Raw genomic sequence first — 23,614 nt, 5'->3', positions numbered from 1 at the left:
CCTCTTTGCTCCTGGCTGCCCAGTGATCTCTCTGTCCTTAAAGGCATCCAGCCTCTCTACCCTTTTCCTCTTCTCTTTTTTGGCTGTTTGTTGTCTTTGTAACTCTGTCTTGCATCACTTCCAACTTGTCAAAGATCCAGCCTTGGTGTTGACAACTGAACACTGTACTTGGAATGAGGTTATGTTAGGGATGTCCCTGCAGCTGCCTGACTCTCAGGAACAATGAGCCGCATCCCCAGTGCTGTTTCCTGCTCTGCCCTTGCTCAGCACCCCTTCATTCTCTGTGTGGCTTGGGCAAGAGGACTTTCTGACAAATGTGTCCAGTGCTGTTACTTGAGGTGCCACATATATGGTCCCATCTCATAAAAGCAATGATAGAACCGGAGAAGCCATGGAAAACGGCAGGCACAACCTTCAATAGTTAGAGCATCTTCCTTATTGAGAAACAGTGGAAATGTTTGGGACTTTTTAATTTTTTTTGGGGGGGGAAGGAGAAGAGTAAAATGGGAGGAGGCCTGATTAGAGGGTTATGGAAGAGTGAAGAGTGTAGAGAGAAGAGCAGTTATTTTTTTTCTCATAAGATGGGACTCTGAGTTACAGTAGGGCTTTATGGCATTCCGTTTTATGGCGCTTCGTTCATGCGGCACTTTTCAATTAGGGAAAGGCCCCGCACTTACAGCGCTAGTTCTGCTAATACGGTGAGTTTTTTCCGTCGCGCGCCATTTTGACGTCATTTTCGCACGACGCAGCCCATTATAGTCTATGGGGCCCCACTTTATGGCAATTTCCGCTTTACGGTGGGGACCTGGTCCCTAACCCGCCATATTAGCGGGGCCCTACTGTACTTAATGAAATTGTTTGGCAGTAGGGTACAGACATATGCACTTCTCTTGACACAATACATAACCTACGTAGGGAATTCACAGCCATACCTGAATGCCAAGTGCTGAGGACAGTGGCTGGGCTGGGCTGTTGTCTTCATGCCCAGTCAGTGAACTTCCCAAAAGCCTCCAGCTGGCCACTGTTGGGAGTGGGATCCTGTGCAGTAGGTGAACTTCCCATCTGGTCCAGCAAAGGATAATGCACATGACCATCTCCGTGCCCGTCCAAAGCACATGGTTAATTCACATTTGGTTTGTTAACTCCTGTTACCTTGAAATCAAGCCTGGTTGTCTAGCCAGCAGATCCCAAACTTTTTCCTTCAAGACCTCTTGAAAATTGCTAGGGATCTTGGCAGACCACTTACTGATTTCTCTGCCTGTTTTATCTGTTGTAGTGTACTGTGCTAGATGCTAACGTGGTTTTTTTGTACTTTCTGCTACATGCTACCTGAATGAAGCTTGCTGTCCATGCACTACACTTTGGGAACTGCTGGCCTAGGCAGTAAACGCCCTGTCTGTCTTTATATGTTGTCATTGTGGAATTGATTCTTCCCTTCCCTATTGCTGTGTTTGTGTGTTGGCTTAACACTTACTGTGCATTGAGATCTGTCTGACGTTTAGCTTATTTTCCCAAGCATTTGCAGTCTTCTCTCCTCCTGTTTGTCCTATACAAGTAGTTCTGTGTTCTTTTAACTATACGTCACCCTGTAAGCATATGCTGAAGGGTGGCTTATTAATGCTTTTAAAAAAAAAATCCACTTGCAATTTTCTTTTTCTTAAGTAGGAATCTGCAGATGCCACTGTCCAACTGATGTTGGGATGATGCCTCTTCTGTTAGAAGAGAGTTTAACAATCACATTGCATTTTACAACATTTTTGTTGGAAACTTTAAAAAAATACATTATAAACGTATCAAACAAAAAATTTAAAATGTCCTCCTATGGAAAAAAACTACATATAAATATGTAGAGCATTCTTCCTCATACCAAACACCAATAATCATATGCAATGTCATATTTTCCTCTCCCTCAGTATTTTATCGGGGGAGAAGGGCTCCTGACTTCTAATGTAACATGAACATTATTATCTATAGCAGCCATGAATATGGTCCAAATCTATGGATAGTTTGTGTTGGAACTTTGCTGCTGACTGACCTTTTCTGATAAGGAGCAAACTTACCAAAGTTTGAGGGTTTACAACTTTTCATAGAGGAAACTCTGATACAAATTACCCTCCAAGGGTCATGTGGCTAGGGCTACTGTGAAATTGCTTATATTGTTTTCTAATATTGTCTTGTTTAAAACATACTAAAATTAATCGCTGTATGACTTGAGTTTTTTTTTTTTTTAGAAATAGGAGCTTAAGAAAAATAGCTAACTCAGGGATATTACAGGGTTTTGATACTTGTTAAAGACCAGCGAATGTTGATGTCAGAGGTTGGTTGTGAACATGGTGTGTTTGGGGCTGGGATCTAACCCTAGCTATAAGGACACTAAATGCAAATGTGTGCCTTCCCCGTTAGTGTGGGAGTCTCCCCCTTGTTTGGTATACTTACTTGAAGGTTCCCAACTCGGTTGGTTACTGCTCAAAGCTGATTAAGAAGCTACTCGGGGATTAGCATCCGATTCTGAGACTGAAATGGGATCTAATTGTGTGGCAGCCTAAATATTTTGCAAACACTGCTGGTTTGGCCATCTGGTGAAGCTGCGAGCCTGTGCTTCGTTGATGGGTGAGCAGCATATTCAGGATGCTGGGATGGTCTACTTTAAACAGGTGCCGTTTTTGGTCAAAGGAGTTTTTGGAAATGGGAGGGAAGGAGATGAAATGGGAAGGGCGAGGAGGAATTAGCTGAGCAGGGAAGCCTCTTTGACAGTCTTTCTGCCATATACATAGTGTTTGAGAGGCAAACCTTTCCACGTCCAAGCCCATGTGGTCAGATAAATACTGTTTGGCCCCATGGTTTTGGACTGGTGATGAAAGTCCTGGCAAATATTTATCAAAACTTGTTTACTGAAAGTTTAAAATCCTGATATACAGACAACTGGCCTACTGTGTATTCTGAATTTTAACAATCCTATTTTATAGATGGGGAAAGCTGAGTCTAAGAGCTCATGACTAATCCAGCAATCAGCAGAGAGTTCACAGCTGAGCAGGCGTGTTTGAATCTGGTTCACATCTAATGTCTTTATCGACTACAACTTACAGTCTCTGTCCCAATGGATGCCAAGAAAAAACACTATAGTTTTACATCAAGCTTTTAGACCTTATGACTGTGGGACTGTGCTTGAAAAAGAAATGTGCTTGGCCTGTGAAATGCATTTCTTTTCTCTGACAGTACTCTGTTTTTTGCTCAGTGGACGAGTGTCTGTTTTACATGCAGAAGGTCCCAGGTTCAATTCCCAGTGGGGATGTCTCCAGTCTGACACCCTGGAGAGCTGCCGCTAGTTAGCGTAGACAGAACTCAGCTAGATGGACCAATTGCCTGACTTGCCATAGGGCAGCTTCCTGTATTCCATACATTGATTGCTGATTAAGCTCCCTGTTTCTTATTGTCCACCATAGGAGCAGGGGGCTCATTGGCTCTTTTCAGGCCACACAATCCATGGCTGGCATGTTTGCAGTGGCAAACTGAGGCCTGTTGTCAGTGTCCTGCCGTCGTGCTGCTCCTTATCAGGGAATTCCAAATTACTATAAAACCTCAAGCGTGCAGTTTATTCTCAGACTTGTTGTGTATAAGTGTACCAATACAAGTAGAGCATGGGCATATGATGGAAAGTTTGCATGTATTAATTTACATGGCTTACATCATTTTGCTGTTTCGGTTTTATGATTAATCCCATCTAGCTTGCTGTGGGTGAATGCTCTGTCTGAAGCCAGGGTATTATGTACCCAGAACTGCGAAGTTGGATTCTGCCACCTGTATAAACAGCGCATCCCTTGCACAATTCTGTTCCTGCCAGTTAGAGGAAGGGGCAAAGAATTATACAGGTTGACCCTTCCCACCCCCTGGAAATGCTGTCCACCCTCTCCTTTTGCTTCCCTAATCCCTTGCCATGGCAGAGGGGCTTCACAAAAGCGGCTTCTTTTGATTCCAAGGTTAGGGTGACACCCGAGTAACACAAATGACTAATATAAGCACAAATGGACAGGCTGGTTAATTGGTGATTTTTGTGGACTAGAAACTTAGTGGGCTTGTTTTCAAGGCTGAGTAAAAGTTCCTGGTGGGGAGGTTGTCTGCCTCCATTCTCCACCAGCGTGGTGTTTCCCAAAGCCAGGGTTTTGGCAAAGAGCTGTTTGAGCCGGAAATGTCAAGGGTGAGGTGAGAGAAGAGGCCACCTGGGACTGGGTGCCTGCTTCAGCTTCTATAAATAGCTTTGAGAATCACTCAGTTTGTTGGCTAGCTGATCATTTACAAAAGGCACCTCAGCTTGGCCCTTCCAAAGGACAGCTCTTATTCCTCCCCAGGGACCGCAGCAGTATCCCAGACCCATTCCAGCTGCTCAGCTTTGCGCCACCACTGCAATCCGTTCTGTTGACATCAGAATCCCAGCATGTGGGAAATGTCACAAGGGGTCTGTTGGCTCCTGTGTGTTTGCCTTCAGAGTGATGAAAATGCCGGGGTGGGGGGGAGGTACAGCTGAAGAAGGAAGCTTATTGAACTTGGTTGCCTGGGGCAAGTTCAGAATTTGTTCTGGGTAACTAAGCAGAAAATTATTTCTCTGGGCTCCTGCTGGGAGGAAGGGCCGGATATGAATCAAATAATAAATAAGTAAAATTAATTAATTTTATTAAAAGAACTTGTTTACCACTTTTCATGTCAGAGAGATACCAAAGCTATGTACAGCAGTAAAACCATAACAGACAATAAAATCAGATCTGTGACAAGTAAACTATGGACAGAGTAACCATGGAACATATCAATGGCAGCACACCATAAATAACTAGTGTAGTTCTGTGTGGACCGGTAACTTTACTTGGAAGGTGCTAGTAGTGGAAGCACCCAGTGGCCAGACAGGAAGAGCAGCTGCCCACTTTTACAAGTCCTGGGGCGTATTCAGACACTGTGCTGGAGCTCTGTGTTTTAACTTAACTTAAACTACCCCTCTGTCCGTGTCTTGGAGGGGCAAGGGCTGAACTGCCTGCCCTTGCCCTGTGGCCGGCTGTCACTGCCAGCTGCCCAGCCTGCCTCTGCATCTGTGCCTCCTGGATGTCCATAGAGTGGTCTCATGCCTTCCAGCCCTCTTCAGAAGTGGTGCCACGCACATCATGCTGTTAACTGAGCAGCCATACAACTCACGCCTTGGTGCTCTCTTTAATTAGAAGGTTTTGTGTGCTGACGTTGGCTGCATTTCAATCACCAAAGAGTTCTCTGTCTCTCAAATTTCCAAGGCACCTTATAAAAATGCAGGAATATTTAAGCCCCTTGGTCACCTGCTGAGCCCCCTCCCCCTTTTAAAGGCCCTTCTGGAAGATTGTGAGATGTCCATGTTCTTGGAGGCTCAGGAAGTATCCTGTGCCTATGAACTAGTGTGCTAAGCGCCTGTGAATTTGGGACCCAGATTTGTAAATGACCCCTTGAGAGCAAGGTATGGGCTCTGTGCTGAGATTTTGCATGCAAGTCCGAACTCGGGTCTTTCTAGAGCAGCTTTTCCCAACCTTTGGTTCCCAGATGTTGCTGGACTACAGTCCCCATGATTCCCGACCTTTGGCCATGCTAGCTGGGGCTGATGGGAGTTGTAGTCCAGCAACATCTGGGGACCCAAAGGTTGGGAAAGGCTGGTCTAGAGGATCCAGTTCATGCCCATTTAACTTACTTCACTTACATTAGAAGAAGCTATTGGGGATGCACTGAATCCCTACTTTTTGGCTACGGGCAGTCCTACTTGGCCTTCTTTCTGAGATTGTAGGAACTGTTAGCTGCACATTTTCAGAGCTCTTACAGCTTTAAGACTAAAATTGTGCTTTAAAAAAAAACTGTCAAGGAAAGTGCTGAATACTGTTTGCGTACATGCAAATTTATGGAATCTAGGGATCTAGTCGCCCTGCTCTGGGGTGCATGGAGAGTCTTTTTATTATGGGCTTCCATCTTAGTGTATCTTGTTAGCAAATGAATGTTTCATTTTCCCCATGGAGCAAGCATGTAAAGACCAAGGCAAAAGGACAGATTTGACAAAAACATCAGGCTGGCATCTTCCAGGTGCAGCTGTGGCAAATGGAAGCTTTGAACCCTTTGAGGGGTGGCTGTTTTCCCCTTAAGTTCAAACTCTGTACGTCCTTGGCCAGGGCATGGCTAGCTACCCTTCTCCAACAGCTGCCCATGAAACTGGAAGAACCTCTGCAGGCCCACTGCATAATGGAACAACCCCTCCACAGAGCAACTTGGGCAGTTCTGAAACATCTAGGGAATGAAGCTGATGTCCCTCTGTACCTTAGGGTTCCGGGAGCCATCCCTCAGACCTGAAGAACAGCAAGCCACCTCAGTCTCCCTGTAGCTGGATGGCTTCCCTTCTGGGCATCGTGCCAGGCTTGGGTTGGCAGTCACTTAGTGGCCCTCGAGGGCCTCCATTTCCCATGAGGGTGAAGCGAGGTGGACGTGGAGGGTGTGGGGGAGCAACAGGCCACCTTCATCACCAGATTCAATCATTTTATTATTTAATGGTTGCTTATTATGTATTTTAGTAGTTGAAAACCACTTAGAGATGATTGTTCTGAACAGTGGTGCATAAACCTTTTAAACTGGTCAGTCTAGTGATGCAAGGCAGAAGGAGGTCCATGCCTACTTCTCTCCTTTGCCTCCCCAATTCTTCCTTCCTTCCTTCCTTCCTTCCTTCCTTCCTTCCTTCCTTCCTTCCTTCCTTCCTTCCTTCCTTCCTTCCTTCCTTCCTTCCTTCCTTCCTTCCTTCCTTCCTTCCTTCCTTCCTTCCTTCCTTCCTTCTTCACAGCTGAAAACCTTTCTGCACCAGTAGGCCAGAGCAGATCATCTGGTTCTGCCTGCACCATATAAAAACAGCCGGATTCTCTTATTGGTCTGTTCTTGTTGGCTGCAGATGGCCTCTCCACCCTACTTTCCCTCAGCTGCATAGAAGCTATGTCTGACACTGGCTTAACCCTGAACGAGTTCAGTATGGAACACTCCCTACGCCCTCCTCCCCAATCTCTCCCAGCTCTCACCAGCTGTTGTGCAGATTTCAGGCAGCTGAGTCTGCGGTGCAGTTTCTTCTCTGTGTGGTCTAGGGGTGGAAGCATCCCACTTGTGTCCAGGTTCCTCTGGATTCCCACCATGAGCTGACTGGGGAAGTCCTCTTCAAAGTCTGCTTAGAATGACCTCTTTCCCTGTGCAAGGCTTGATAAGCGGTAGTGCTGCTGCTGCTAGGTTTTAGGGGAGGGTGTAGTTCCCCTGTTCCAGGAACAGTTCCTCTCCTTGGCTGAAAGCCAGCCAGCTCCCTCTTGGGGTGTCTCTTGTCATTTATCTCCTTGGCGCGTGGTGTTTTTCCACAGCCACTCTAGGTGACGTGGTCCCCTTTCTCCTGCCAATTCCTGCTCTGCAGGGACTCTCTTCTCTGGGGCCTCAGCCGAGGCTGGGCTGATTTACAGCCCATATGGTGGGAACTCCTGTTGCCAGCTCCTAGCTTTTGTTGCTCAGCACCTGGCAAACGGCTGGGAAAGCCTTTTGGTTGCTTAGGAAATCGCTGCAAATCTCACAGTGGGTGTAGCTAGGCTGAGCCGAAAGAGTGTCTGGGCTCATGTGCTTTACTTGGAGAAGTGGTACCCTAGTCAGCCACAATTTTAGCCAGAAGCGGCCAGCTTGAAGACCATCGTGAACTCCTAAAGAAACTGGAATCAGGGGTCAAGGGTGTTCTGACGTAATCTCTGGTCTGAATATGCGTGCATAATGCTTTATAGCGATTGTTGCTCTCCATATGCGCAGAGGCATGATTTTTCTCTGTTATTCCAGAGCAGAGCTCAGATATTGAAAACAGATTCTCTTAGCCAAACTCAGCAACCTCAGAGCATGGAACTCTGAAATCTCCTAGTAGCACCTGTGGATGCACGTACTCTTAAACCAGAGCTGACAGGGAAGAATTGCATTTGGGATCTGTGCATGCAAGGCAAGTACCTCCCCAGTGAACTATGGACACCACCACCCCTTTTAAAGCAGTGGCAGAATTTTAGAGAAGTACTGTGGCTCCGACAATTGACCAACAGCTGAGAAAAACCTGGAACATGATGGCACTAAATGAAACCATCATTTATAAACAATTACAGGAAGGAAAAGCTCATACAGTGGAGATGTTTCAAAATAACTGCACACTGTTCATTTTGTACAGGAATCATAAGAATACTGATGCAATTGATATTATGAGTATATCACCCATTAAAATTATTTGTTTTGATATTGGGTGGTATCCAATGAAGCAGTTCTGTTAGTGTAAGGATTTCCGTTTGCACAGTGGAACTGCCCTTCATCTCCCTGTGCACCCCCACACCCTCCCCAAATCTGCTCCAGAGAGTTGGGGGAACTGCCAGAACAGGTTTTGGGGGGCACAGGGAGAGGAGAGGGAGGGGAAGTTCCATTGCACAGCCAGAAGCCCTTGCTCTAAAAGAATTACACACTGTAAATACAAATAAATAATCAAAAAATGAAGGGGGGAAGGAAGTAATGGGCTCCATGCTTTCAGTCTTCTGGGGGACACTTCCAGCGTAGACTTGCTTAGGAGTTCTTCAGCCAACGCCTCCACATTGCAAAGGCTTTGGGGCATCATTTAACGGAACACTCTTTCCCTGCAGACTTTGTGGACTTCGCCATCACCCTGTGTTGACTGAGCCTTCAAACATTGCCCACCAAGACCCATCTTCCCACATAATGTGAGGTCAGAAGGAGCTGTTTGGAAATGGTCTTTCGGGAAATATGCCTGCCTTTTCTTATTTTCTCACAGAGCACCCCCTGTGATGCTTTGGAAGATTTTCGGGATTCCCCACAGTGTAGTTTGAAAGCCGCTGGTCTCTCTTATCATTCTGTCTAAACAGTCTGGGTTTGGTGGCATCGTGGCTGCCTGTGTTATCCTTCAGCACAGGACATGGCAAAACAGGCCAGGCCAGGTGACTGTCATCTTGATGGGCACTTGCAAAAATGTTTTTATTGGAAGTGTTATCTGAGGAGGGAACACATATCTGTTCATCAGAACCAAACTGCACATGGCCCAGCAGAGCTCTGTCTCTGCAGTTTCAGCTAAAACAAATAGGCACAATTTGCATTGGAACATGGAGCTTTGAACACATTCAGAAGCTGAGTTAGCTGTGGTAGGAGACTTGGCAGTTCTTTGCCAGCGCCTGGAGTTTGCTAGCCCAGCCTTCATAGACATTGCAGTTTTACTGCATAAACTACTCTTTTACTCTGCAGAGCAAGAGAAATAAGCTGTATGTATATGAGAGAGTCCTCCCATGCCAAGCAATGAACCATAGCATCTTAAAAATCTTCCCCTCCCCTGCCTTCCTCTTGCTGCCAAATTGCACGTGCACTGGCATCCGTATAGAGAAAAACGGAACTCTGTGGTTTTTTGCTCACTGTTGCTAAGCCCCTTGAGACCACAATGACAGTCGCTCAGGCTAGCATTTTGGTTCAGGGTGCTGGCACAGCCAAGTCCAGCCACAGATCACAGATCAGCTCTATAACAGTGACATCAGTGTCAATCTGTTGAATCCCCAGCAAAAATAACTTTGGATCTTTTGAAGATGGACAGCCAGTGCAAAGTGCCCCTCTGATGATTACACATGGAATTGGGACTTACTCACTTTGAACAGTCCAAGTGTATCCTTTAAGAAAGCCATGTGGAATTCATAGCATAGCTTACTAGCTCTTATTCGGATGCTTATAGGTATCCTGTGCAGGTAAGGGGAGATCAGGCCTCATGTACTTTGGCTAGAAAAGAGTGGCTTTGAGTGCACATCTGCAGAGTTTGCGCTCTTAGCAGGCGTTGAGGCAGTGGGAGGCTGCTGGAACATGCCCTGAGATTAAAGCTCCAGCCGTACCCACCCTCCCTATAAGGTCCTGACGGTGCTTTTGGGTAGTGGCGTGGAAAGGGGTCAGAGAGGTATTGCAAAAAAAAAAAGGGACAACCTATCTACCTATTTTTGTGGGTTTCTCCTTGTTTAATTTTGAAGCGCTCATCATGTGGTTCTGTGTGTACACCTTTGCAACACCCCTTTCCTGTATACTGCTGCCTTCCCATTTTAAGGATGGGCGATTGAGGCTGGAAGAACATGATGTTCCCAGGCATCTGTAGCAGAGAGGGGGACTTGAATTTGGAGAAGGGCCTGTAGCTCAGTGGCAGAGCATCTGCTTTGCATGCAGAAGGTCCCAGGTTCAATCCCGGGCTCCTCCAGGCAGGGCTGGGAGGGAATCCTCCCTGAAGCCCTGGAGAGTAGCTGCCAGTCAGTGCAGACAGTACTGAGCTAGGTGGACCAGTGATCTGACTCCATATAAGGCACCTTCCTGTGTTGAATCCAGTTCTCCCAGGTCGAAGCCCAGTTACAGTTCATCTCCTCCTTGTCCCCACCAGAGAATACCCCCGATGATGATGATGCTCAAGTGGGGGGGGGGGTTGAAGCATTTCAGCTGGGAGGTGGCTGTGCCTGAAGGTTGTTCTCTCCAGTGTTGTCGTTCTTCCGCAGCTTCCTGTGCCCTGTGTGGTCTTCACTGCCAAGCTCTCACTTCACCCAAACAATCCATTGGGAGTTTGGTCTGTCTTGCAGATGCTTAATATGAATAAATGCTATTAATAAAAAGTATTGTTTAGTTTCCATGCTAGAGAAAGCCAGGTGCCATGTTGCAAATGGGGGGGGGGAGGACGACAAAATCTAGTCTTTGTACTACTTTGCATAATACTTTCCCCTTGGATAGGGCTCAGTCTCTGTGGCCCCCACAGTTTGAATTTGTGTAGGGCAGTATTCTTTGCTGTGTGACTCTTTTGCTTGCCTGACAGGTTTGGAAAGAAGGGCTTTGGTCTTCAGTTCTGGTGGGTCTGGTGTTTCTGTACTATGCAGGGCGTCTTGCAGCAGTTGCCCCAGTCATTGCCAGTGCAAGTTGCCAGTGTTGCTGTTGTAAGATAAGAAACAGAAGTTTATTTATATTTATTTGTATTTATATTTCCATTTATAGACCGCTTACTGTCTGAAAGCTCTCAAAGTGGTTTACAATAGAATACACAAGGTACAATAAAAAAATCAAATTAATTTACAAAGCAAAATACATGAACAATAGCCATATACATAAACACAGTATAAAAGCCAGAGTAAGCCACAAGGGACCCAAGTGCAAAAGATTAAAACACTGGAATTCCTTGCATGGGCCTCAGGAAGGATGTATTTGTAGCTGATACTCTGAGCTCTGACAGATGCAGCTTGCACTCAGATGCCCAAATCTCCCTCTGATGGTCTACCCTGTGCCACATCAAACTGTAGGTACGAACTCTCAAGGTGGAATGCTTCCTCTGTACAAAACAGCTCCCTGCATATAGAGAACTAGCGTGCCAGGGAGAAGGCTACAGTACAGCCCTCCTCCCTTTTGAGTTTTCTTGCGTGTAGAGATTTTCATTAGGGAAACATTTAGTTGTATGAGCTCCCAGCAGCACTCCAGATGCAGATGTAAGTTGTCCATCTCGGTGAGAACTGGGCCAAGAGACTTCGTGGCTGAGCAGGGACCTCCAGACGAAAGCTTCCCAGGCTGTGGCAGTGCTGAGATGCTGGGTTGCTCCTTGGTGCTATCTAGCTGAATATGCTGAATTTTTTTGGTCCAGGATTTGATAGACATGGCCTTGCAGAAAAATCCTTTTCATGCTGAATGACGCCCTTCTACTGGCGGCGGAAGTGACCCTCTGGGAGCTGGGGGGAGGGCTTTAGTTATAAATACTGGAGGCTCCTCTAAGGATCTTTGGATAGAAGGATTAATGTCAGTGTTTGGAAAATGTGTGTGTTTGCACTCCCCCCCCCTGATATCCTGCAGATAAAAATAAAAATCAGTGGTGTGGGTTTACCAGGGGGGAAATTGAATTGGAAAATTTTCCTATGCAAATTAGGATAGTTTGTATTGGGAAATGTTCAGTTTACGTTAAAAAAATTCTCATGCCCTCATGAGTGATCTAATGAAGCATGTATGTTTTATTTGTGTTTAGCGAAGAAAGGTGAAAATTCTGAAAGTGTCATGCTTGCCTAGTGGTGTATTTGAAATTGGCACCCATCCACCCTTGAACTTATGAAACTGGAGATTTTCTGCATAAAAATGTACTAGAAAATTTTCTGCCCAATTACTGAAAAGTAATTGGGAAAAGCCTTCATGAAATATTTCAAGTTTGAATATTTTGTATTTCACAATCAAACCCTTTCCCCTTCAACACAAGGGCCTTTATATGTCTGAGCTGGGTCTGGTTTTCACATAATTTCTAACCCTGAAATAATAATATGTGTTTGGATGGCTCCTCCCTTCCCTCGGCTACCCAATTAACAGACATAGGGTGCAATTCCGCGTTCATCACCAGCGCCACAGCCATGAGGCACACTGGGTTGCGTGTCTCCCTGCTGTCCCCACTTACTGTCAAGACCAACTTAGTGTGAGGTGGGACTCAGACTTCACTGTGATCCTTTTTTTCTGATTCGGAGACAGTTTAGTCTCAATTGATCCATTGTGCTCTGGTTACCTCTAGGCCAGCCTTCCCCAACCTTTGGGTCCCCAGATGTTGTTAGACTACAACTCCCTTCAGCCCCGGCCAGCATGGCCAGTGGTCAGGAATGGTGGGAAATGTAGTCCAGCAATATCTGGGGACCCAAAGGTTGGGAAAGGCTGTGCATTGGGCTGCCTTTTGAAGATGGTTCAGAATAGAGCTACAAAACGGAGAGTCCAAGTCACCAGTGCTTAACAGTGCTTAAACAGCTGTGCTGGCTCCTAGTCTGTTTCCAGGCCCAATTATGAGTGCTGGTGGTTACTTTTTAAAGCCTTGGGTTGGGTTGGGATCAGGGCACCCAAAGGCTTGCCTGTCTCATAGGAGCCAATTCACTCACTGATACAGCAAGTTGTAAGCAGGCAGGGAGAGGGGAGAGCCTTCTCTGTGGCAGCTCCAGATAGTGAGATTCTCTTTCTAGAGAGGATCATGTTGTCATTTTGTTGTCAGATGATCTTTTTTAAAAAAATTTCCCGGAAGTTCCCTGCCTCTCTCCCTTTGTACTGCTTTGTATATTGTAGTTGCTTTTGTCTGTTTTTATTTCATTGTGTGCACCATTACTGTGTTTTTGTTTTATCTAATGCCCCCCTTGAAAGAATCTCTTAGAAGGGGATATAAATCCCTAAAATAAGAGTGATGCATCTCTCCCCAACCATGACACTTTGGAGGCCCTTGGGAGGCAGTGAGTCTTCCTGTGCAACATTGAGAGCTGTATCCCATATCTCTCTGGGACAGTAATAAACCCAAACCTTGGTTTTCAAGCTCCGTCAGAATGTTTAGATCCTCTCCATCACCACCACCTGTTTCATCTTGCCACAAGATAGACTTAACAGTCCGTCCCTATGCATGTTTGTTTGGAGGTAACGTCCCGTTGAATTCAGCAGGGTCCACTCCTTCCTAAGTATGCATAGGATGCCAGCCTGACTTGTTCACTTTTTGCTGCCTCTGGGAGCTCTTATCTCAGTCTTCAGTTGTGGCAGCTGACTCTGCAACTAAGCGAAGCTGTTTGTCATTGCCTGCGCCAGCAGCTGCGCTCGAGGTGGCTGTTGCTGGGGCATGATAGGCTGCGTCTCTTCCAAGTTAGTTGTCATGGTTGAAGTGTGGACAGATGGGCTGGTGCAGGGGCATCTCCTCCTTTGTACCGTCTGGAGAGAATACAAGGAGTCAGGATATGATTTTGTGTACTGTTCCATGGGAGTACTTTTGAGAAAACATACTTAAAATTGGGCAATAACTGACTCTCCTTCTTATGCATTGTCCGTCTCTGGCTCTCATCTTCCAGACTGACAGGAGTTCACGGAAGGACTTCGCTGCCAGAACTGCAGTGTAACATGTGAAAGAACCAAATCAATACTATGGATCTATTTCTCCTCCAAAATGTCATCAGAGGTTCTCTTCTCTTGCCTCTCTTTTCTTTTGTGCAGGGACAGGACAAATTGCTTCTTCCCTGTTTTCAGGAATTCTGAATCTCTAAAGTAGTTCTGGTAGGGAATGCTTAGGAAACCATGATAATTCTCTCTCGCGCGCGCTCTCAATAGCGGCGCGCTACGCCAGCCTCTGAGTTTTGATGGTGTCTCATTTTTCTATTTTTAACTTTTGTTCCCTTTTCAGATTCCATAATGATGAATGGTTCCAACGTGGCAAACACAACCACGACTGCAACCACCCCTGCAAAATCCAAGGAGGACCAGGTAGTGAATGGGCATGATGAGAAGGACAGCAACCCCTTTGCTGAGTACATGTGGATGGAGAATGAAGAGGACTTCAACCGACAGGTGAGGCAACCAAGGGGCTCATTGTGACTGCTGACCTTCCCGTCAGCCTATTGATATATTCATACACATTTTATAGGCCACCCTCTAACCTGAGCCTTGTAGGCAGCCTACAGGGATTAAAGCTAACTGAATGGCAATAAAGTGTGGCCCACTGTTATACAATCACAAATGAAACAGCTGTGCAGCTTGGCTGGTATGTGTATCGTCCTGGGCTGTGCACCGTGCTCACTCACTGCATGGGGCAGACTCTGCACGGCTGGGGTGCTGATTAATGGATGCCCTCGTCTTGACATTGAGCGAGTCTAGCATTAATGCCCTGTATAGAGTGTGTGAGCCATGAGGCAGCCTCACCTCTACCACAAAACCATTAAACAGCCTGGAGCAAGTGTCTCTTACTTGGACGCCTGTGTCTTCTCACTTCTTTCCCTTGCATTAGCAATACAGAAGGATTTGCCTACAATATTGGGATGTTGTAAGGATTACCGAGATAATGTATGCGCAGTGCCTTGAACACTAGAAATGCACTTTTTCTAAACACTACTTTTTAATGGTGCTGGTTATATGTGGCTTAATCAAGGGGTATGTTTAAGCTTCTTTTGAACGAACTTGGTATCTCTTGGTGAAGACCAAGCTTGACAATAAGGGAGGGAAGTGGGATGGATAGTGGCACTGAAGGATAGTTGATATCAGTAAGGAGGTGTTTTGGGGGCCCTAAATAGCCACCACCGATCTATTGGGAAGTTCCAGTTCTACCTTTACCCCTTCAAGCGTGAGCTCTCACCTGCCTTGCTTGATACACTTGTGAGCCGACGACAGCTACGAGTGTAGTCTTTTTGAATCTGTTTTATTTTAAATTATTTTTAAACCGCCTGCTATCAAGGTGGCTTGCATGACAAACTTTGGAAATGGCGTAACAATAAAATCCAATGATTGCATTTAAAAAAAGTAGGAAGAACACTGTAGCAGCCGGATGCTTTGCAAAACAAGGAAGCTATTCTCATTTGCAAAAAGAAATGAGAGTAGAACAGCTCTGCACCTCCCCTGGAATGGCACCCCAGAAGTTCAGGGTGACTGGTCCCAAAGCTGCGTGCCTGGCAATCCATGTCCTAGCTGCCCCTTGGAACTGGGCTCGATCCCCTGACCTGTAGCTGCCACAGAAGCTCACACAGGAAGAGGCAGACTCTAAGGCCTGTGTGCCCCAGGCCGTGAGGGGCTTTAAAAGTAAGCAAGAGTGCTTTGCGTTCAGCCTGGAAACCAGGGAGCAGCCAGTGCAGCAGCCGCCCAACCACCTGGACGACGCCACTGATCATTGGCAGGCAGGCGCTGGCATTTAGCACTTGCTGCACTTTTTGAGTCCTCTTCAAGGGCAGAGCTGCTGAAAAGGCTGGGTTTCTCTGGGTGCCAAACCTTGTGGCAGGCACAAGATTCTGCATTTTGAGTGGTGAAGTTGCAGCCGTCTCTCCGTGGGATGTGCCGGCTCCTTGTTGTTCCTTGAAAGTCTCTTCCCTGACGTCTCTTGCCCCGCAGCCCTTGGGTCTGTCTCAGGTTTTGCCTGCCTGCCCTTTTCTGTCACAGCCACTCCATTGCCTTTGTCTCTTCCCATCTCATTTTCCTTGTCTGCCTCCTTGGCTGTCTTGCCTGCCCACTCCCTTCCTACCCTTTTCCCCTTGAAGGGCCATAGCTGAGCGGTACAGCACAGGCTCTGCATCTGGAGGGCCCCAGGCTTAATCCCTGACAGCTTCTCCAGCAAAAAGGTCCAGCTGCCAGGGGATGGAAAGCTTCCTGTCCACCTGAGGCCTGGGAGAATTGCTGGCAGTCAGAGTAGACAGTGTACTCTCAGTGGTTCTGTGGCCTGGCTTGGGACAAGGCGGCTTCCGATATTCTAGCCACCTGGGCTCTCTTCCTGCTTGGCTCCTCAGCCACAGGGAGGGAGGGAGGGAGAGGGGTGGCTGCAGTGCTGGTTGTAGCCACACCACCCGTTCTTAAGGCTGGAGCTTTCTGCCGCTTGGCTCCTCTCCGCATCTCCCTGCTGCCCCAGGAGGTCTGGGATTCCTTAGCTGTTCTGCTCTAGGCCTTGGCTGCACAGCTTTGCTGCTTCCTGTGTTTTCTCAGCCCTCTGTCCAGCTGCCAAGCTGGCGATGTGGCAGCGTGAAAAAGCCTTCGCAGCAGGAAGAATCTTGCACAGGGATGACCAGAGAAGCCGCGCCTGCCTTCTGAGGGTCTCATTGGCCAAGGAGGTCTTTGCCGAAGACAAGAAATCTGAAACCTTCCTTCCTGAGGTGCAAGCTGGCCAGTTGCACTGCTTTCCTGAAGCCTTTGCAGAAATGCCCATTGGAGAGGGGAGGCGAAGGAGAGGCCCGCTTCTTTTCTCTTGGGAGGCACCCAGAAGCAGATACAAATACTCTCAGCAGGAGGACTCCCAGCTGGACCACTGAGGCAGGAGGGATGGCAGCTCCTGCGGAATTGTCTTGTGGCTTGCACCACCCACAAAGAACGAGTTATCAGGGAGATGTTTGTTCTTCCCCTCTTGAAAGAATGTTGTCTTTCAGAGTTCAGGATCTTCTGGAGAAATGGAGAAGCCCCAGAATTGAGAGACACATGAAATTCTGGAGAGGCAGGTTGTGACCCAGTGGCACGAGGTCTAGTTGTACTCTTGCCTGGGCTCCTGACCTGACCTTTGTCCTGAATGTGCTTGGCTGGCTTTGGGCTAGTCACTCGCTGTCTGCCTCTTGTCGCCTGTAATGGGCGGTATCCTACCTGCAAGGTAGTTGTGAAAGTGAAAGTTGAGCATTCTGTGCAGTGAGAAAGCCTGACAACAGTGAGAAACGTGCTTCTTCACATTACAGTGTTGTGGCTGCTGGGATGAATGACATGTGTGAGTTCCAGGAGAGGCCTCTCTATTGCTGATGGCAATGATAGCCACAAAGGCAATGGGATTCTTGCCTGGAGCTGCCCTGCTTGTAAACCCCATTGAGGTTTAAAAGCAGGAAGGTAGGTGGGGTGAAACCAGCCTTCTTCAGCCTGGTGCCCTCCAGGTGTTTTGGACTACAATGGCCTTACGCAGCTCAAGGACTGCCTCTCCCCACATGAAGCAGCCTGGACCCAGTGGTCTTCAGCAGAGGCCCTTTTCCAATGGCCTCATCCAAGGGTGCGTGGAAGTTGCGTACACAAAACTGGACTCTGTCAGTGGTGGCCCCCCATTTATGGACAGATCTCTCTGGGGAAATACGCCTTGGGCTTTGTCAGTTTTTTGGCACCAGGTTAAGACCTTTTGATTTACCCAGGGATTTTGGTGGTTAATTTAGCCTCTGCTGTGCTGCGTATCTGTTAGCAGGGTGGAACAGGACTTTTTCTTATTGCATTGTTGGATCAGCACTTTAGGAATTTTGCACCGTACGTTGCTTTTAATTGATTTTACGTCTTTGTATTTTATAAGTATCTCTGAGACCTTTTTTGTATAAAGCAACTAACAATACAACAAATAAATAACAAAAATAAGATACAAAGTAAAAGCCATGCTGGCTGGGGATGGAGAGTGCCAGGTCAGACAAGGCTGTGAGACCTAGGCCATTGCCCGTTGACTTTGTGACCTGTGCGTCTTGCACACTGTCCAACATGCGGTCGAAGGCAAGGCTTACCTTGAGAAAATGCTTTCCATGTTCTCGCTTGATTTTTAAACATGTCCCTTGGTTTGGCCGTTTGCGCAGCCTGCGCACTTTGAGTCATAAGGAAGTGCCTAGAAAGAGGACCTAAGAGCCTGGCTGCTGGATCAGACCAAGGGCCCAGCATCCAGTTTCCCAGTGTGGTTCCAAACAGGCCACAAGCAGGGCATGAAAGTAACAGGCCTCTCCTGCTCTCGTTTCCCAGCAACTGGCACCTGGAGGCATACAGCATGACGTACGCAGCCGTCACAGCAAGCAGCCACTGGTAGCTTTCCCCTCCATGAATCTGCCTAAACGTAACCACCCAGGCGGATGAAGGGCTGTGGAGTCAGAGCCATGCAGTCAGAGCGGAAGCAAGTTTGAGTCGGAGTCGGTAGAAATGTACCAACTCCAGCTTCAAAATAAAACTAATATTTTAATATTAATATTTTAGCATAAATCAATATACATTTGCCATTTATGAAGGAGTCGGAGTCGGACAGTAGAAAAATAGAGGAGTCGGAGTCAAAGGTCTGGCGTACCGACTCCACAGCCCTGGTTGATGGCCATGGTTGCATCTTGTGGTAGTGAATGCCAGAATTTTACTATGTGCTGCATGCCAAAACACTCCCTGTGTCTATCCTGAATCTTTATTTCTTTATTATTATTTATTATCTGATTTCTATCCTGCCCTTCCTCCTAGCAGGAGCCTAGGGTGGAAAACAGAAACGCTAAAAACACTTTAAAACATAAAAAGACCTTAAAATACATTAAAACAAAACAATGTTAAAAACATTTTTAAAAAAGCTTTAAAAACATATTTTTTAAAAAAAGGGTTAAAAACATATTATTAAAGAAAACATATCTTCCAACATTCAGTTTCATTGGATGGCCCCAAGTTCTAATATTGCAAGAGAGGGAGAAAAGCTTCTCTCTGTGATTACATTGACTTGCATTTGCCATTTTAACTGAGAAATCCTTCTTGTTACGATCCTGAAAAACTTGGTGTCATCAGCAAGCCTGGCTACCTAACTCCTCACCCTGACTTTCTAGATGAGCAAGCTAAGAAGCACAGGCCTCAGTACGGTCCTTGGGGGACTCTGTGCTCTACATCCTTCCTTTGGAAGAAATGTCTGTTATTCCTGCTCTCTGCTTCCTGATCCTTAACTAGTTCCTTATTCAGAAGAGGGCCTCCTGTTTTGCCATTATTGTTAGGCTTAGGAGGCTTTGGTGAGATATTTTATCTAAAGATTTTGAAAGTCTTATGGGGACCAAAGGTGGCTCTCCAGTCTTCTCTGTCTGGCCCTCAGGACTCTCTCCAGGCTACATCCCTCACGGAGCTTGCTTAACATCCTCAAGTGTTATTTTTTTCTAGCTAGAATGAGCCCATGAGATTTGATTGTGCCTATGGTCTGCCTGGATGGAAGATAAAGAGGTGAGGTGTGTGTAGAAACTGGCCTACTGGCATTGCTGGACCCACTTCTGCCTCTGGCCCTGTCTACCAGTGCTTTGTGGCCCTCAAAGGATTGCCCAGAAGGGAATGTGGCCCTCCCTCCGCCTGAAAAAGATCCCCCACCTTTGGTTTAAGTACACAAGGTCAAGAGGGTCACCTCTGTGCTTGTTGACACTCTCAAAAGTACTCTGAAAGGTTAGTGGGAGAGGACTCATCCTTGCAGAAGCCAACCTGGTTCTGCAACAGCAAGACTTCTCCTGTATGGCAATTCTGCAATGCCTTTCACCGGTTTTCTTGGAACAGCCATTAAGCTCGCTGGCCTGCAGTTTCTAAGTTTCCCCCCGGATCCCTTATTAAAAATTGTTATTACATTGGCCACTTTCCAGTACTCTGATACAGAGGCTGTTCTTAGGGACAAGTTGCAAATTTATTTGTGATGGTATAGCCTTCAGGGAAGGTTGGTCATAGTGTATATTATATTGTATGTAGGCATGGTTTTTTTTAAGCATTTGTATCCTGCCCTTCTATATAAAATACCCAAGTTGACTAACAAAATTAAAATATCAATAAATAAAATATAACAATAAATTAAATCTGATAGTTAAAACGGCACAGCAGCATTAATAGTATTAAAAAGCAATAAACACATAAATTTTGGCAGCAAATGGGCAAGTACACTGCCCTATCGGGGGATTTTCCTCCATGTCAATATGAAAGACATTTTGACTAGTGTCTGGGGGTCATGAAGTCCAGGACTGCATTAAGGTAGTGCTAGATGGTGGCAGCTGCTTTACTTGGTGCTACTAGCAGGCTAGGGGGCTGTATGCGACAGAATGAGCAAGGGTCACATGATCCCAGCCAAGAGACGTTCCAGGCTTCAGTAAACAGACACTGCTGCAACGAGATCAGAGATTAATAATAATCAGGAGAGAAGCGGTGGGCACCTGTCCCATGAATCCTTCTCTGTTCGTTTGCATGCAGGTCACCATCTGCATTTCCCCCAGGCTAGCGATCATCTGGATGCATGCATTTTTTGTTAGGATGCCTCCAAATGCAGGATTGGCTTGTGTGGGGAGGGGGGTTTGAGCTTGGCATTGTATCAGCATCTGCACACACGTAGGAAGTGTCACTTGTGAAGTGGCCCTGAGCCAGCAGGCTGGTTGGTTGGGGCAGGTGCAGCTTCCCTTTCTCCATCCTCCTAGGGACGCATGACAGCGGTGGATCCAGCTGCCACCATGTGCCATCTCGAAGAACAGCACCATTTGCAACTTGGCTACAAAGAGCTGAAGTCTGGCCTTGCCCTGCCAGCTTGGTGATTTGAAGGATGACATTGCTGGGAAGGGAAGGGTCAGGGTATCTGTTATTGGGTTGCACTAGGCCAGAGGCCATAGCTCACGCGAATGCAAATCCTGGACCTTCATGAGCTGCTGCAAGCAGAGCTTAGTGAAGAAACAGAATGCCCTGTTGGGAGTGAATGGTTAGGGAATGGAGTTGAAAAGGAGGGGACTGCAATCAGAATGCCACTGTGTGAATCTATGGGGGAGCTACTCCTTGGAACAGAACCCTGTGCATTTTTGGTCACCCCCAAATAATATTGGGAATGGGGTTGGGAAGAGTGGATAGAAATATGTTTCCTCCCTCTCGTGATACTGGAACAGCCTTGCCCAGGCTGGGGCTGCCCAGCTGTTTTGAGCTACACCTCCGATCAGCCCCAGCCAGCACGGCTTGTGCTGTGGTCCAAAGCAGCTGGAGGGCACCCAATTGGGGAAGGCAGTGCTACAATCTCAGCACCACCCATCAAAAGTGGCTGGTCGTGGATTCTGGCCAGAAATGGAAGAGTCCTTCAGACAGTACAGAATTAATGTGTGGAATTCTCTGAACCACAAGAGGCTGTGGCAGCCACTAGCTGAGGTGGTTTTAAAAGGAATCAAAACAAATTCATGGAGGAGGAAAGGAGTCTGTCTGTGACCATTAACCCCTGACATGCGCAGGTCCATATGGGGCTGAGTATCTGAAAGAGGGGGGAGCTAGCCAGGAGCTGCCCTCCTTGTCTGGGTGTTTTCTCCATGCTGTACCTCTTCATGAGGCTTGTCAATGGAGCCTGAAATTAACCATCAGTAGAGGAAGCCCAGGCGGTGGTCTTGAAGGGACATGAGGCCACCACGTTGCTGAAGCTAAGCAGGGCCTCCTGGGAACTGCTCCCCTGTGGAAGAAAGGAAGCACAGAAATAAAAATGAATAAATAGAAGATAAAATGGAATAATATTTTGGAGTTGCTGGGATAATGTTTACAGCATGGCATGTAGTTGGAAGTATATCTTCTGCAAAAAAAATATGTTTTTTTAAATGCTTGCTTGGCTTCTGTGACCCATCCCTTGCGTATCTGCTTCCTGGCCAGGTGGAAGAAGAGCTACAGGAGCAAGAATTCCTTGACCGCTGTTTCCAGGAGATGCTGGATGAAGAGGACCAGGACTGGTTCATTCCGTCCCGCGACCTGCCACAGGGCATTGGGGAGCTTCAGCAGCAGCTGAACGGGCTCTCCGTCAGTGGCAACACCCACAGCCACGTCTCAGAAGATATTTTGGTGAGCAGCAGGGTGGGGGCTGGATGTGGGCGAGTTCACACATTTAAAAAGGATATTGTAGGGACCAGAAAAGTACAGGAAAGGGCCACCCAAATGTTCAAGAGTTGGAACAACTCACTCATGAGGAAAGGTTACAACGTTTGAGGCTTTTTAATTGAGGGAAAAGGCAAGCATTGCTGTGGGGGAAGGACGGCACACTGTGACAGAAGTGTATAACAAGTTTGCAGATTGTGGAGAAAATAGACAATTCCCCTCCCTTCCCCACATGCTCATGATCCTAGAATCTGGGGTCATCCATTGAAGCCCAGTGGGAGATTCAGGACAGACAAGAGGAAGGTGTATGGTATCTGCTATCAGAATGATGTGGTGATGGTTGCCACTCTAGCCTTAAAAAGGATTAGAGCAATTTGAGGAGGAGGTTATCAATGGCTGCTAGTCCTGATGGCTGTGCACACCGCCAGGGTCAGAAGCTTAGTGCCTCTGAATCCCAGTTGCTGGAGATCGCCCTCTGCAGGCCACTTGGGGCAGGGCTGCCCCCCTCTCAGTCGCCTAACATTGCATGTCTTCAGGTGATTGAACTTAACGGAAGGGTTGGGATTCTGGCGTCTTCCTTTGCAGTCCTGTTTTGAATTCAAGTTGCAGCTGCAGAGATTCCTGCCGAATTGAAGCCTGGCTTTCAGTAGCAAATTGCTCCTCTCAAGAGCTTCCAGGTGGAACCGGCCTCCCAGAGGATTCCACTTGGCACCAAATCGTAAAAGGTGTTGAACGCAAGCCTAGCTTGCAGAGGAATAACTACTGGGAGCCCACTCTTGATGGCTCTTTTGCAGCCATGGGTTTGCCTGCCCCACACCTGATGGCATGTGACTTCAGGAGTGGGGCAGGTGGGTGTAGCTAGGGAAAAACAGCCTCACAGGCTGCATTAGGATGCTAATTATGCCCCATGGGCTGGAGGTTCCCCGTACCCGCCAGGAGCGTTTGGTTGGCTACTGTGAGGAGAGGGTGCTGGTTCAGTAGTTGAGCCTTTGGCCTGATACAGCAGGGCTGCTCTTCTGTAGAGACCAGAGAAATGAGTGGAGGGAAGGGAGGGGCGACGAGTCAGTGCTGGGCAGGAAAAAGGAAGCTGAGATAACAATACCTCAACATGGAAGCTCTCCGCAGAGAAAGGGGAGCAGGGAGAAGTAGCCAGACAGACGTTAGGAAGGGGGGCAAAGGGAGGGTATGTAAATGAGGAACAGCCCAGGAGAGAAAAGCTTCAACAAGCAAGTTGGTATTGGAAGTAGGGAGCGTACAAAGAGGTCTCTTCTGCAGGCTCACACAGTGATGGGGAAGTGAGGGAAATCCACATCCACCCTGCTCTCCTGCCTTAGGAGGCTGCAGAGGTCCAGGGCCCCTGGAAGGGTTGGCGGCAGACTCCACAATATCCTAGCCCTGGGCCCCTCCACCTTCCCGAGGTGCAGCTGAACTGGTGGAGCTTGACTGTCGGGCACATCCAAGGGACAGAGAACCAGGCAGCTGCCTTCTACTGAGGAGTCAGACCATTCATCCGTCTAGCTTAGCATTGTCTGCC

The 23,614-nt window shown here is 47.3% G+C and overlaps 1 protein-coding gene across 1 annotated transcript in view; it reads left to right on the top strand.

Moving 5' to 3' along the window:
* Positions 1-23,614, top strand: part of PAIP2B (poly(A) binding protein interacting protein 2B) — a 40,809-nt gene that overhangs the window by 14,387 nt on the left and 2,808 nt on the right. Inside the window, exons 2-3 of the mRNA XM_061583665.1 lie at positions 14,207-14,370; positions 21,862-22,047. Of these exons, the coding sequence (XP_061439649.1) occupies positions 14,215-14,370; positions 21,862-22,047 (342 nt within the window). The 5' untranslated portion in view covers positions 14,207-14,214. The remainder of the gene's footprint in view (positions 1-14,206; positions 14,371-21,861; positions 22,048-23,614) is intronic.

This window comes from Rhineura floridana, chromosome 9 (assembly GCF_030035675.1).
Source record: "Rhineura floridana isolate rRhiFlo1 chromosome 9, rRhiFlo1.hap2, whole genome shotgun sequence".
NCBI classification, from domain to species: domain Eukaryota; kingdom Metazoa; phylum Chordata; class Lepidosauria; order Squamata; family Rhineuridae; genus Rhineura; species Rhineura floridana.
This window is presented reverse-complemented; position numbering and strand designations above follow the sequence as displayed.